At 41.4% G+C, this 13615-nt stretch overlaps 2 protein-coding genes across 2 annotated transcripts; one reads left to right on the plus strand and one right to left on the minus strand.

Moving 5' to 3' along the window:
* Nucleotides 1-2729: 2729 nt before the first annotated feature.
* LOC121618553 (sodium/bile acid cotransporter-like) lies at nucleotides 2730-5034 on the plus strand. The gene is made up of 5 exons (XM_041954056.1): nucleotides 2730-3130; nucleotides 3294-3498; nucleotides 3847-4025; nucleotides 4577-4776; nucleotides 4922-5034. The coding sequence occupies exons 1-5, from the start codon at nucleotides 2730-2732 to the stop codon at nucleotides 5032-5034; spliced, it is 1098 nt and encodes a 365-aa protein (XP_041809990.1).
* Nucleotides 5035-5435: 401 nt separating this feature from the next.
* On the minus strand, nucleotides 5436-13478 carry LOC121618549 (sushi domain-containing protein 4-like). The gene is made up of 10 exons (XM_041954051.1): nucleotides 13293-13478; nucleotides 12519-12660; nucleotides 10830-11021; nucleotides 10400-10591; nucleotides 10043-10234; nucleotides 9556-9747; nucleotides 8332-8526; nucleotides 8112-8244; nucleotides 6874-7262; nucleotides 5436-6791 (listed from the first exon to the last, which is right to left on the minus strand). Exons 2-10 carry the CDS (start codon nucleotides 12634-12636, stop codon nucleotides 6766-6768), a joined length of 1629 nt encoding a protein of 542 aa, XP_041809985.1. The 5' UTR covers nucleotides 12637-12660; nucleotides 13293-13478; the 3' UTR covers nucleotides 5436-6765.
* Nucleotides 13479-13615: the final 137 nt, after the last annotated feature.

A 13615-nucleotide genomic window follows, 5' to 3' on the forward strand; every position in this document is an offset into this window, starting at 1 on the left:
CTGCTTGCTACTGAAGTTTTTTCGATAAAGTTACTGACAACATGGCAGAGGTGGTTGTGCACATTTGAGGCTGTATAATCTCTCATTAAAAAAAAACACACTAAAGGCAAGGTTAGAAGATAATGAATAGGAGGAATTTCAAGCATTTTCACCACAGGGGCCGCTTGTGGTACTGGCCCATATACAGCATGGACCACATTGGCTGCACTGTCTATAGCTGCTCCCCTGGTTACAGGTAGGTGAGGGTCAAAACAGGAAAAGTACTGAGACTCTAAATCCAGATACAGATATAACTCACGCTGACAGGAATGCTTGTCACAAAGGAAAGAAGACTTACTGAGAAAGACTGAGGGGAAAACACGGGCTAAAATACACAAGGGAGGCCTACTAATGAGACACGGGTGAAACAATCGCCAGGGTGGGAAAGCACGGGAAGTAAAGCAAAAGATGACACAGGAGGTTTTACTGCTTGCTTTCTGTCTGTTGTTTGATTTTATTGTCACTTGGAAAAGTGTCTCAAACCAATGTCCTACACAGCTGTTTTGTTCTATTATACTTTCTTACACACATTTATTTAATCAAGACTTTTATGTATGTGGAAGAGGGAAGTTAACATAACTTAGGCAGTGTTTCCCGCAACAGATTCTAGTGAATGTCAGCACGTGAGGAGCATTGAGCTTTGGGTCTAATCAGCCATGCTTCAGAGATTAGGGCAGCAACATTTGAGCCTTGTCTAAGATATCTGATGTGTAGTTGTAAATAAAAGGTCTCGGTGTACAAAGGCCCCCCAGTCTGACAATAAAAGAAGGCCCCTTTTGAAAAGACTGATAACTGTGCCAAGCAAACGGAATTCTCTGCCTGGTTGCATATTATTAACTGAAGGTTTGTTTACACATTCAAATGAGGCCAAATGAATAAAAAGTGCCTCTTTAGAGGTATGGCGGCAATTACATTCTTTTCACATTATCAAGCCCGCCATTGCCAGACTTTCCCACAGCACCCTGAAAAAGAGGAACTAAGGGAACAGCTCACTGTGGATGGAGGTCACTTCCAGTGAGCGGAGAAATAGCTGGATTCACCGGAATTCTGTCTAGCGCATGAAAACGAAAACAGCTCCACAGAAATATGGTTTTGAGTTTTTTTGTGGAGTCAACTGCCGTGCTTACACTTACCATGTTGTCATTAGTCCCATGTGACAGAGAGGGGAGGGCAGGGAGTCCAAACACAGAGGAAAGAGGTTAGACACAAGAACGTGAGGGGAGCTGGAAACAAGTGCATGAGGGAGATCAGTGAAGCTGCAGAAGCTGGCCTGAAGTTGGGGTAAGAAAGCAACTTTATTTCTTCGCCTGTCATTACAAAATCTTAAAGTAAAGGGTGACACTAGTACTATTTATTCTTATTATTATCAGCAATTTCCATGAAAAGACCAACACAAAAAAAGGAAAAAAATACAATTCAGGTTTTGTGTGCTGTGTAACCATGCGGTGCAACAGCATGGCCCTTTATGTGTTTATTAGTTTAGGCATGAAAGCATACGCTGTATCAGGAGGAAATAATTGGGAAGACATGTTGGGAATGTCTCCTATTGCTTTTGTTCAGTGGATTGTGAACAGCTGATATCAGGCAGCGAGCACAGATACTGAGAGTGTAAGGGTGAGGAAAAGAAGCCCCTCTGCTGCCTGTAAGGTTGTGTTGAGGCTTTTGGGTTCAATTTGCCCCACAGACACACAACAGAGTGGTTCTTCAAATAAACATGTAGCATTCAGGCTAACTAGAGGGGCAAAGAGGGCACAGGCACGGCACCCAGTCAAAAAGCGATAACATTTGGTGCACTCCATCCAGAAGATGTGTGTTTCTGTTAATGTATCTAAAGTTTAAAGTCTGGTGGTAGTCTATATTTTGTTATTGTAAACAGCGACCCTGATCTAAGTTATTCCTGTGTGCCATAGACCTGTTATCATCCTGCTGCCATAAATATTCGGTCGCATACCCGATCTGCCTCTGAAAATAGTTAAATGCACCGTTTACCTTTTTTTGACTAACATTTGCGAATAACTAGTGCCCAGGTATTTTGAGAAAATCATTCAGGAAGTTAGAAAATATACGTGTGATCTGTTTTTAAAGCTTTGTGCCTGCAGTAGGAACGAAGAAGCTTGGGACTAAGTGGCAAAAACAGGCTGGAGAAGTCAGAAAGTATTAAGAGGTGGACCAGCACGTTGGTGGTTTTGGTCTTTTCATGGGATTTATTGACAAAAAGAAAACTACACAATATCTCTTCCAAAGTCCACTGGAAGATCAATGATCTTACATTTTTGGAATCAATTGGTTTTAACTGCAACAATCATGTGCTGAAATGTTAACATTACAGCAGCTGTTGCTTCCTTTGCCTGGAGATTGACATCTGCATCTGCAGCGCAAATGATATACTGATATAGTTGCTACAGGAGACACCGATTAGGATTGTAGAGCTCTCTGAGCATGATCACAAAGTTCACCTGCTACCTGCCAAATAGGTTAACAAATGTGCGAGTGAGTTATAAGCTGGTTATGAGCAGCTTTCCATTAAAAAAAAAAAAACATTCAAGAACACATAATAAAATGAAAAAAACTCTCACCAATGGTGAAGAAATCAAACAGTCTCAAACTGTAATTCCTTTGCTGTTAAAGATTCACATTTTCTTTGTGTGACAGGTGAAAGACGCAGAACAGGAAACGCAGCAGCTGCTGAGATGAGCACCACAATCAATGCGACAGAAGTCTACATAGGAATAGCTGGCATCTACAATGAGGGGAAAATCTCTGACAATGGAAGTATGGCATTCCTGAACCCCTCCCACGCCGTAAACAAAACCATCAATATCCTCAGCATGATCAACCTCTTCATCAGTATGATATCCGTTGGCTGTACAATGGAGATTTCCAAAATCAAGGCCCATTTCCTCAAGCCAAAAGGAGTGGCCATTGCACTGCTGGCCCAGTTCGGCGTCATGCCCCTGACTGCTTTCTGTATGGCCAAAATCCTCCAGATGGGTCCCGTCAAGGCTGTGACTGTGCTCATCTGTGGCTGCTGTCCAGGGGGAAGCTTGTCAAACGTTTTGTCTCTGGCCATGAAGGGCGACATGAACCTCAGGTGAACCCCTCATTGGTGTTTTCATTCCTGTCTGGTTGGATAATGATTTGCTACTTAAGCTATGTCAGCACAGTCAGCCGTTATACCACAGAATGTACATAAACAGGAATGTCCAGGAGTGTTGTAACAGTAATCATGCTTCTTCTCTCTGATACCATCCCAGCATCACAATGACCACTTGCTCCGGTATCGCGGCCCTGGGTCTGATGCCTTTGTTGCTCTACATCTTCTCCCAAGGCTTCACCGGCCTGGAAAAGGCTGTACCCTTCATCAGCATCATCACCGCTCTCGTGCTCACCCTGGTGCCCTGTAGCATCGGCATTGCCATCAATCACCACAAGCCAAACTACTCACCAGTTGTGAAAAAAGTGAGACTCGTGAAATGTGGCTCACACAGACATAATGTGGTGTAGGCAGGCCTTTTTCACAGCAGCCATTTTGACTTGTCATAGGAGGAAAAACAAAGGGCGTGTCCCCATGAGCCATGGTAGTGTGACTGTGAGGCAGCACCGAGGCAATTAAATGGAATTCAGTCATCATTCACTTTAAGCAGGAACATGAAGGCAACGGGAAGCCACAGTCCTTTAATGCTGACTAAGAGCAGACCTTTATGCTTCCAGATGATGTTTGAAAATAGAAAAGAAGAGAGAAGTTTCATGCCCTGATGCTGAAATTCAAGCGACATTTTCAGGATAGTGTTTTCACTTCCTTGACAGGTTGGTCTCAGGATCCTGATCGTCTCCTGCATCATACTGGCCATCCTGTTTGGTGTGGTCTACGGAGACATACTATGGATGGTCCTCACACCTGATGTTCTGTGCGTGTCTGCACTGATGCCACTGACTGGCTTTATTCTGGGATATGTCATGTCAGCCATATGCAAACTCAGTCCACAGTAAGTGAAAATACACTACATGCACCTATCTTTGTAAACAAACCAGTCTATAGCTGTGCCCCGTACTATTTCTCACAGTATGGCTGCCAGTTGTTTCCATTGTTAATTAAATCCTCTTGTGACCCATCAGTATAATTTTAGGACCTCCTAGGAAAACAACTCCAAGGTTGGGAACCCGTGGTGCTTACTTGACAATTTCCATTCCATACTACTTCTACTGCATCACATTTCAGGGGGAAATATTATGCTTTTTACCCCACCACACTTATCTGAAAGCTTGTAGTTATTATACTAACTGCTATTTGAGTTTATAAAAGATGATGCACTAGTACAGACAGCAGTAAATAGTTCAGATTAGCTCCATCTTGACCAACTATAACAGTAAAATGCTACTTACACATTAGTGTATCACAATCTGATAATATAAGACAAGAGTAAAATCACAGGGGCCATTATATGAAATAGCGTTATTTCTTTAATGAATTTGGTTCTTATGAGTATCAAATTCAAGTAATATCAAAACTAATGACAAGTGATTCGCCTCGTTTTAGATGCAGCAGGACCATCTCCATGGAAACAGGGTGTCAAAACATCCAGCTGTGCGTTGTCATCCTAAGGGTGGCCTTTACCCCGAAGGTCATTGGACCCATGTCTCTCTTCCCTCTGTTATACTTCACATTCCAGTGTACTGAGGCCCTTCTTCTGGCCCTGTGCTTCAGATGTTACCAAGCATTCAAGCCACCAGCTGAGGGTAAATGTCACAGCTGCCTGTGTTTTCAGAGGGAGGCTGGGAGGAGGGGTCACATGAGCACATGCGCTCCTCTCCAACCATTTGTAGCCGTTGGTCTTTTGACTTCAGATCAAAGAAAGTCTAATATCACCCTTCTCTTCCACAGATGCGAGGATATCAGGCAGTGTTAACGTTAAACATGAGGAGGTGGAAGGCGCCACGACGGCATCACATGTGCCGGAGAGGGAAAACAAAGGAGAGCTGACTCTGACCTACTGAGGATGTAGCTATTCAGCTGCCTCACCATCAAACATTCTTCACTCAGGCCTGTGATACTGACACACTGATTGTTAGAACATGTGCAACCACTAATACTTTTACTTAATCAAGCCTGTGCAATGTTAGAGATGAGTAAAGTTGAAGTAGGAAGTCAATGATTAAAATGATGTATTTTGTATTTGTATTTTTGTATTCAAAGTGTCTGGTATGATTTGCTAACTTTATGACTGAGTGTATAAAATCACTAGGACTGATGTGTCCTTTGTTCATTTGAGGCTGCAGTTGTGCTGTTTGTTATAAAATACTTTAATTATGTCAGAGCTGAGAGCAAGCTCAGTCCGATATGTCTCAAAGCAGACTAAAGAAAAAGAAGGATACAGGCAGTTTGAACACCTCAAATAATATTTAATTAAAATGATCATATGGTATATACAGAGTAAACTTAACTTAAAACTTTTTACATACATTAAAATACCATCTCCACATAAAAAGAAAAATAATGCATTCCTCAGTCAAAAAGTAAAATCAATGGACAGTCAAACAAAGTGAACACTGACATGACACTAATCTGTACACTTACTCATTTTTGTGTTGGACCTTCCCAACCACATTTACAGTGTCACATATAACGTGCCTGCAGTAAAATTAAAACTAAAGCAGCAAAGTGAGAAGACCTACTTTTTTTTCACAAGTTTCAAAGAGCTGTGGAAGCATCAACAGAAGCCATGGCTGATCAACAGCGTTCTGGACACAAATAAATTAAATACACATTTTAGTTTCCTGTTAAGACTTAATGGAAAACTGGATTTTTTCAGGCAGCCTGCATAAATTAAGAGAATAACATTTTCTGGTGTACAAGTGATGTGTCTGACAAAGCCACACATAATATCACTAAGCAGTGGAGGCATTTAACTGACATTCATTTTTAAACTTCCTTATTTTACATATAGATACCTGTGCATAGAAGTGGAAAGCTAAGGCCATTGGGGGCAAGGGTATGAAGAGAATACATCTGAAGTCTTTGTAAGGATGAAATGTGAAACAACAAGTCTCGGAAAATGTTGGGCAACAATCCAATGAAAAATGCAGCAGAGTGAACTCTTGGGTGGAAAAGCAGCCTTAAACTGTACAGTGACACATGGAATGATGTGAGACGTGAAAAATAACAACTTAAGTAATGATTTAGAATCACAAAAATCTTTCAAGACAGTGATGAAAATGAGCATGACTTGGACAACAATCTAGATTACTTGGCCTTCATGCATCTTTGCCAATGTGCGTATTAAATGGGGTGATATGTGGTTAAAGAAAAGGAACAGTAAACAAGACACTGATGAGATTATTAGCTCTCAAAGTGAGTTTGCAGCTTTGTCCACTCAACTGAAATACATCAGTCATTTTTTTTCAACAGCCTTTAAGACACACTCCTTCAGAGCTGCCTGTTCATTTCGTTTTTTGTTCTACATTTTCAAACTGAGCTTCGGACATTAGACGTACACACACAGTGTAGGAATTCCTATAAAAATGTAAGCATGTATGTACATGTGCACCCCTTCTCTGTTCTCCTTTGGGATGGTCAGAGGAACTATTCTGAGTGACCCACAGTTTCACTCGGAGCCTCTATAGTTGGGCTTGTTTGTGTTGACAAACTCTCATGAGGCATCCCGCTCACCAGTACAGGTCAGTAGCCATGCTGGTTGTCTTGGGTAAGTCCAAAGGCTGCAGCATTTTTCAGGCCTCCTTCAGCAATGGCATGTCTGCAGACAGGATACAAACATTTGCATCAGTACAAAATGGGGATTTTAAATAAGTAAAAAGGATGTGTGAGGAGGGCTTTACCATCAGAGTAGTCCATCTCAGAGTCCAGAGACAGGCTGTGTTGGTCGCTGCCTGCAGACGGCCTTCTTTGTGACGATGAAGGAGCTGCAGCACCTGCGTGCTCCAGAACCCAGGTAGAGGATGAGGGTGAGGGTGACGAGGAGGATGAGGACGATGGTACAGGGTGGACCACAGCCATTTCTGACTGCTGCTGTTTGAGAGAAGAAGGCCTAGAGGGGCCAGCCTCTGGTGCTGTGGCATGCTGACCCTCAGACAGCACTATCTGGACTCGAGACTCAGTTGAGGCTGGGGCTCCACTACCACTCACAGCCTCTTCATAAGAGGGCAGAGTAACCTGGACTCCTTCCACCATGATAGACACGGGCTGGCCGGACACCCCCTGATCACGTCTAGGCATGGAGAACCAGGGGTAAGTTAAAATCTGTCAGCTTGCTACTTCTACGACTAGTTTGCTCAGTGTGAAATTCCCAACATGGTCCCTGGCATCAAGTGCAAGATAGTGGTACAGTGATTCCTCGCTATAATGCGGTTTACTTTTCACGGTTTCGCTACTTCACGGATTTGCATCGTGCATTGTGTTCTGCATTCTGATTGGCTAAAAAGTCACTCCGCTTCTTCTCTACCTGTGCGTCAATAACGTTGCAGTTTAATATGTACACGTACGTAAAACAGCTTGCCAAATTTACATTACGGACGTGCAAATTCTCTTGCAATTTCGAGTTTTGCCTATCACTGTGTTCTTCTCCCGAACAAACACACCTGCACCGCGGGCTTCAAAAGAAGAAAACACTGCAGAGCGGAGTCAGGATGCAGCGGCTCAGTCTGAAGAGCAGTGAAATACACCGGAGTCACTATTTGTCCGACTGTACTTTGTATTTTTTTCATAATCATTTTTAATTTTCTCCCGTTTAATCCAATTATTCGGGTCGCGGTGCTAATCTCCGCAATTTGAAGCCTTCTGTTCACATTGATGATTAAAATTATTATTTGACAGTACAGTACAGAAGTTATTTTTTGAAAAAAACGGTTCTAAAGTACTTCTATTTGTGAGCCTGTAAAATGGTTTGTTCTTTCTTTTCAATGTATAATAGAGTATTTAATTGTATAATAATTGTATAAAAAAAATAAAGGTTTCTACTTCACAGATTTTGCCTATCACGGGTTCTTTTTGGAACGTAACCCCCGCGAAAAACAAGGGTAAACTGTATATAAAAGTATGATTTTGAGGACGGACTCACCGATGGAGGGACTTGAGTTTTGGCTGCAGTAGAACAAACAGCACCACCAGGAGCAGGATTAGAGCCACTGAGCTGGCTGTTGATGCCACTATGGACAAGGCAGGCATTCCCAATGGTAAAGTTGGATCGCGGTCTGTGAGACAGATCAACAGTTGACACAGTTATATGTACAGAACTGACTGTAATCATTTATCTAAGAAGACATAATTTTTTTTTTTACCTTGCTCCATGAGGCAGCTGAGCTTCACTTGGCTGTCCCATTCTCCATACTGACAGGTCAGGTATTTATAATCTCCCTTCAGGATATAGCCTTCATCACAGAAATATTCGATTACAGTGCCATGAGAGAGTCTTCCGCATGTGGAGGGGTGGCAGGTGTAGCCACCGTTCTCTGGCTGATATGGAGGCTGGCACACTGTTCATGGAAAAAGAGGCAAACGATGTTGTAACATATCAAGACTAAATTGGTTTGAATCCCATGAGAAGGACAGGGACTACGTTGCGTTGATCTGTAATGAGACATCTGAGCATACAAAGATGGCCTGTGGAGTTCCCCAAGGTTCCATTCTTGGGCCTCTTCCGTTCAATATCTCCCACTAGCTCACATAATGGAAAACAGAAAAAAAATCTTAACACAATTTTACAGATGACACAGATTTATATAATGATTATCACCAGTTGACAATGGTCCCATACAAGCACAGAGGAAGTGCACTGAACCTATAAATGACTGGATGTGCCCAAAATTGTTCCCTCGGTTAAACAAAGATAGAAACAGAAATGATTGTTAAAATGAAATGATTAAAAGTTAGAGCTCAGCTTCAATCTTTAACGTTAAAGACCAAACCAGGCTGGAAATTTTTACATAGTTGTGGACTCAGATCTAAACTTTAAAAGCCACATTGAGACAATTACAAAATCAGCCTACTATCACTTTAAGAATATCTCAAGAACTAAAAGACTTGTGTCTCAGCAGGATTTAGAAAAAACTCTGCATGCGTTTATCTTCAGTATTCCTTGTTGAAAAGTGGTACACAAATAAAGTTGCACTGCCACTACGTCCTTTATTGCATCTGGTATTAACATCTATCTTCTACTGTATCTTACTTTCTTTTTTAATATTCTGAGTATGCTACAATCTGGGCATGTTGGTCACAATAGGTCTACTTTTATTATCACGGTTGATGTATGATGATTTAAGAAACAAGATGCTGAGGTGCTCATGACCTCTTGTGGTGTTTGCTTGTATGATCCGAGACCCATTTATAGAACAGTTAAACTTGTATTTCCTCAATCCAAATCCATGCTACTATAATACACCTAATGCAGATACTATCTATCAGTTCAGGTTACAGTACATGTTGATACCAGGTGTTTATATATATAAGAGGTTTTCTATAGGCACTCAAAAATGCAGACGGTACGATGAGGAGATGGTTTTTACCGTCACTGCGTATACAGCGAGGAGGTTCAGAGGACCAGTGTCCAAGTGCGGAGCAGGTGAGGATGTTAGGTCCATCTGGAAGGTAACCAGGGTCACAGTGGTACTCCAGCACTGTGCCCACAGGGAACGAGCTCCTGTTGGTTTCTGTCAGATTAGTTGAGCCGTGCCGCACTGTAGAGGGTCTTATACAACCTTTAAAAAAGCAATAAGTCAAATATACGATTAATAGCAGTTAATTTTAATAACAAATTCAGACTTTGTTTAAATCACACTTTATATGGCAAAGTGTTTTGCAAGAGAAAACGGTAGAACAAAAGAGAACAAAAAAGTCACAATAATTTAAATAAATAAGAAAAAACATAGTAGTAGTCTGAGACACTTAGTTATCTGAACAGAACTATGTAATCAGTTGTGTTGCTGACTCAATTTTTTTTTTTAAACTGTTTGCAGAAATTGCAGATAGTACTATAAGGAGATTTGTCATTACCATCACTGCGTATACAGCGAGGGGGTTCAGAGGACCAGTATCCCAGGGTAGTGCAGGTGAGGATGCTGGGTCCGGCGGGCAGGTAACCAGGGTCACAGCTGTACTGCAGCACTGTGCCCACAGGGAACAAGCTCCTGTTGGTGTCTGTCAGATTAGTTGAGCTGTGCTGTACTGTAGAGGGTCTTGTACAACCTAAAAAAGGTTACAATACAGTTAAAATCTGTAATCTGTCTGTATAATAAATATAGAAAGGCAGAGAAAAAAAGACAGTTAAAAATTTTCTGTCTTTATTTCAGGTGGATGTTTAAGACCAGCACATTAACGTACTGATAGATCTGAGTTTAAGGACTGACCAACCTTGGCTCACACAATTGATCTGCATGGGGCCATCCCACTGTCCATCCTGACAGGTCAGGTAATTATAGTCTCCACTAAGAACGAATCCCTCATCACAGAAAAACTCGATCACAGTTCCATGGGAAAACATTCGACAGGGGGATGGGTGGCAGGTGAAGCCCCCATTCTCAGGTTTGGAGAGGGGTAGACATGCTGATGGGAGAAAAAAACAAAACAGCCTGCCAAACTTTAAAAGTGCTAAGTTTAAACATTAGAAAAATTCGTTGTAATCATTTCAGACTTAAGTACCACATAATTTAAACGTGCAAATGATTGAAAGTAAAGAAGTTTTTTTTGTTACTTATGAGAGAAGGATATTGAATTAGGTTATTTTTCACAATCCAGTGACTCCTCACTTCTTTACAGATCAGAAAAGAAAAAAATATCTTACCACCACTGCGTATACAGCGAGGAGGTTCAGAGGACCAGCGTCCCAGTGTGGTGCAGGTGAGGATGCTGGGGCCATCCGGCAGGTAACCAGGGTCGCAGCTGTACTGCAGTACTGTGCCCACAGGGAACGAGCCCCTGTTGGTTTCTGTGAGGTTTACCCAGCTGTTCTGGACCATATATGGCCTCACACATCCTAGGAAGAGAGGTCCAAAGAAGAAGAAATTCTGTGAAATTGCTCAACTTTTCATCAGAATTAATTATACAACAAATATTTTGAGCCTTGTTTGAGATCTGTTACCCAGTGAAGCCATCAGTAATAGACACAGAATGACCTACGGTAACCCTCTTTGCAGTGACACCACATACAAGGGGCGGACATAATAACATGAACACTTGTACCATATACCGTACTCCAATTCAATAGCTTGACTCCAAGCGTGACAATCGTCAGACAGTCAGACAGGTACGGATTCAGCACAATAACATTTTTGCGCCTGTAATTTGTGGTGTTGTATTACATCACATTATGTTGTAAGATGTTCAGATTGATGTGTTCCTTCTCCCCATACCCTGGTATGGGGCAAAATAATATGAACAACTGTATTTAGCTGTTTGACCATATTTCAGAAAAGTTTTTGGCCCTAACCACTCAAACTAATGACTACAACTCAAAAACCAACTTAAAATGCAGGAGGAAAATCTGCTTGATCAAGAAACATAAGGATCTGGAGGGAACTAATGTGCCCAGAAAATGTCAGGGCAGTCCTTCTATTTTACTAATATAGCAGTATCTTTTGGAAGTGGAAAATTTGGTTTAGAAGTGATGGAAGAGTTAAGGTCAAAGGGTCACCACAATCAGTGGGATTAATCTTTCGAAAGACCAGGCATATCTGTAAGACATTTTACAGAATTAGGTCTCTAGATACATTGCCATGGAACAATGTGTTAATGGGTGACAAGAGCAACCAACAAACTTAATCAGGTTGATATCAGCACCTGTGCAGCCCTGGTGTTTACTTTCCTATTGGAACTGTAACCAAAGGACTGAACTGTGATGTTTGTGAGGCTCTAGTTTAAATCTGATACATATCTTTACTAAAAGTTAATTTCTTTTGTCTGATGGTCTGCAACACCTACATGGTGTGGTTACACATTAGTCAGAGGAATTGTTTGTTTTGTCTACTGTACTGTGATATTTTGTCCAGAATAGCATCTTTTTTCCTTTTCTGAAAATGGATATATATTAGCCCCACTGATTCAAAAACGAAAGTGTATTAAAGCTTTTAATTCACCCCACAGCACTTTAGTTTGTGCAAGCAAACATAAATATGGAACAGCTGAACTCGTGTATTAAGTGCAGTTCAATATATAGTTAAATCATATAGTTCATTAGTAAAGTATACTGAAAAAAAAGCTATAGGGCTGTTTTCTTTGGGCTGTACTATTACTGATGATAAATCTGCTGGGATGAACTGGCATATATTGAAATCAATGTGAAGAGGCAGTTGATTATGAGCAATACATCCTTTCATTGTCAGGACTCTTGGACATTTACTTATTTGGTCTGTGTCATGACAAAGCTGATTGGACAATGTTTCGTCAGCAGAGAAAAGAAAGGTTAATAAAATACAGACATAATTCATAACACTTTGTACTGTATGAGTGTGCAAACATAAATTCTGCCCCTTACCTGACCCTTGCCCAGTGGACACTACAGTCAGTACCAGCAGCAACAACAGGGACCGTTTAGTGGCTGAGGTGTGGGCCAAGAAGGCTTTTGATATTGACTCTATCATTCCATTGCACATCTTCCCCTGCAGAGTCAACTCAACCTAGTATGATCAGAAAATCATGTCATTACAAAGATATAAAATCAAAAGTATATCATGACGAAAAAGCAATACCCCATAGCCTTGACCATATGCTGACACCTGCCTGGCGCAGGTACTCTGCAGAGCTTGGACAGCTGCCAGCGAAATGGGTGTGATTGTAGAACAATGACAAGACTGAGAGAAAAAAAAAACACTAGCAATAATGGTATAAGCATTTAGCAAGCTAGCGGTAATTAGAAACCAACGACAATTCTTCCTTACAACGCCACTAGTTATCAGTGTTAAAGAAATCACTAATTACATAAAACATATCTAAAATGTAACTGTGGTTCTGAATGGTTCTCTTTTACTGGCTACACACCCACCTTCAGTTCTAGGTTCAGAGCTAAGTTCAACAACGTTACAGAGAACAAGGCCAAAACAAAAGGTATTACATAGAGTATGTCATATTTATGCTAACTAGCTAGCAACTGTGCTACCACCTACATGAAACTAATATCCAACAAAGAAAATCATAATTGATTTTCATTGTTGGGTTGGCTAATTTACCTGATATGATCAATATTAGCCATTTTAGCTTGCTTACGTTAGCTAGACATTACAACAATGGCTTCTTGGTTAACGTTACCTACCACAAAGACACGGCCTCGAAACCTCCACCCTCGCGTTCTCACGCTGTACACATTTATTGCCTATAGCTCAGCTACACCGAAGACATTTGACGATACCACGGCAGCAACACAAATATGATTTAACGAGCCGAGGGGTACTACTACAGCTAACCGCTAACTAGCTCCCTAACGGCTAGCTTGATACCCGCTACGCTAGCTAGCTTCGATTTAACCATCAGCTGAGCTGCCTCGATTTCGTCCGGTAGCCATAGCAACAAATGCATATTTCCATAGTTACAACATCCGGGACTGTTTGCGTCCATAGTTACCAAAAATGTGCCGAA

The sequence above is a fragment of the Chelmon rostratus genome, chromosome 15 (assembly GCF_017976325.1).
Source record: "Chelmon rostratus isolate fCheRos1 chromosome 15, fCheRos1.pri, whole genome shotgun sequence".
Taxonomy (NCBI): domain Eukaryota; kingdom Metazoa; phylum Chordata; class Actinopteri; order Chaetodontiformes; family Chaetodontidae; genus Chelmon; species Chelmon rostratus.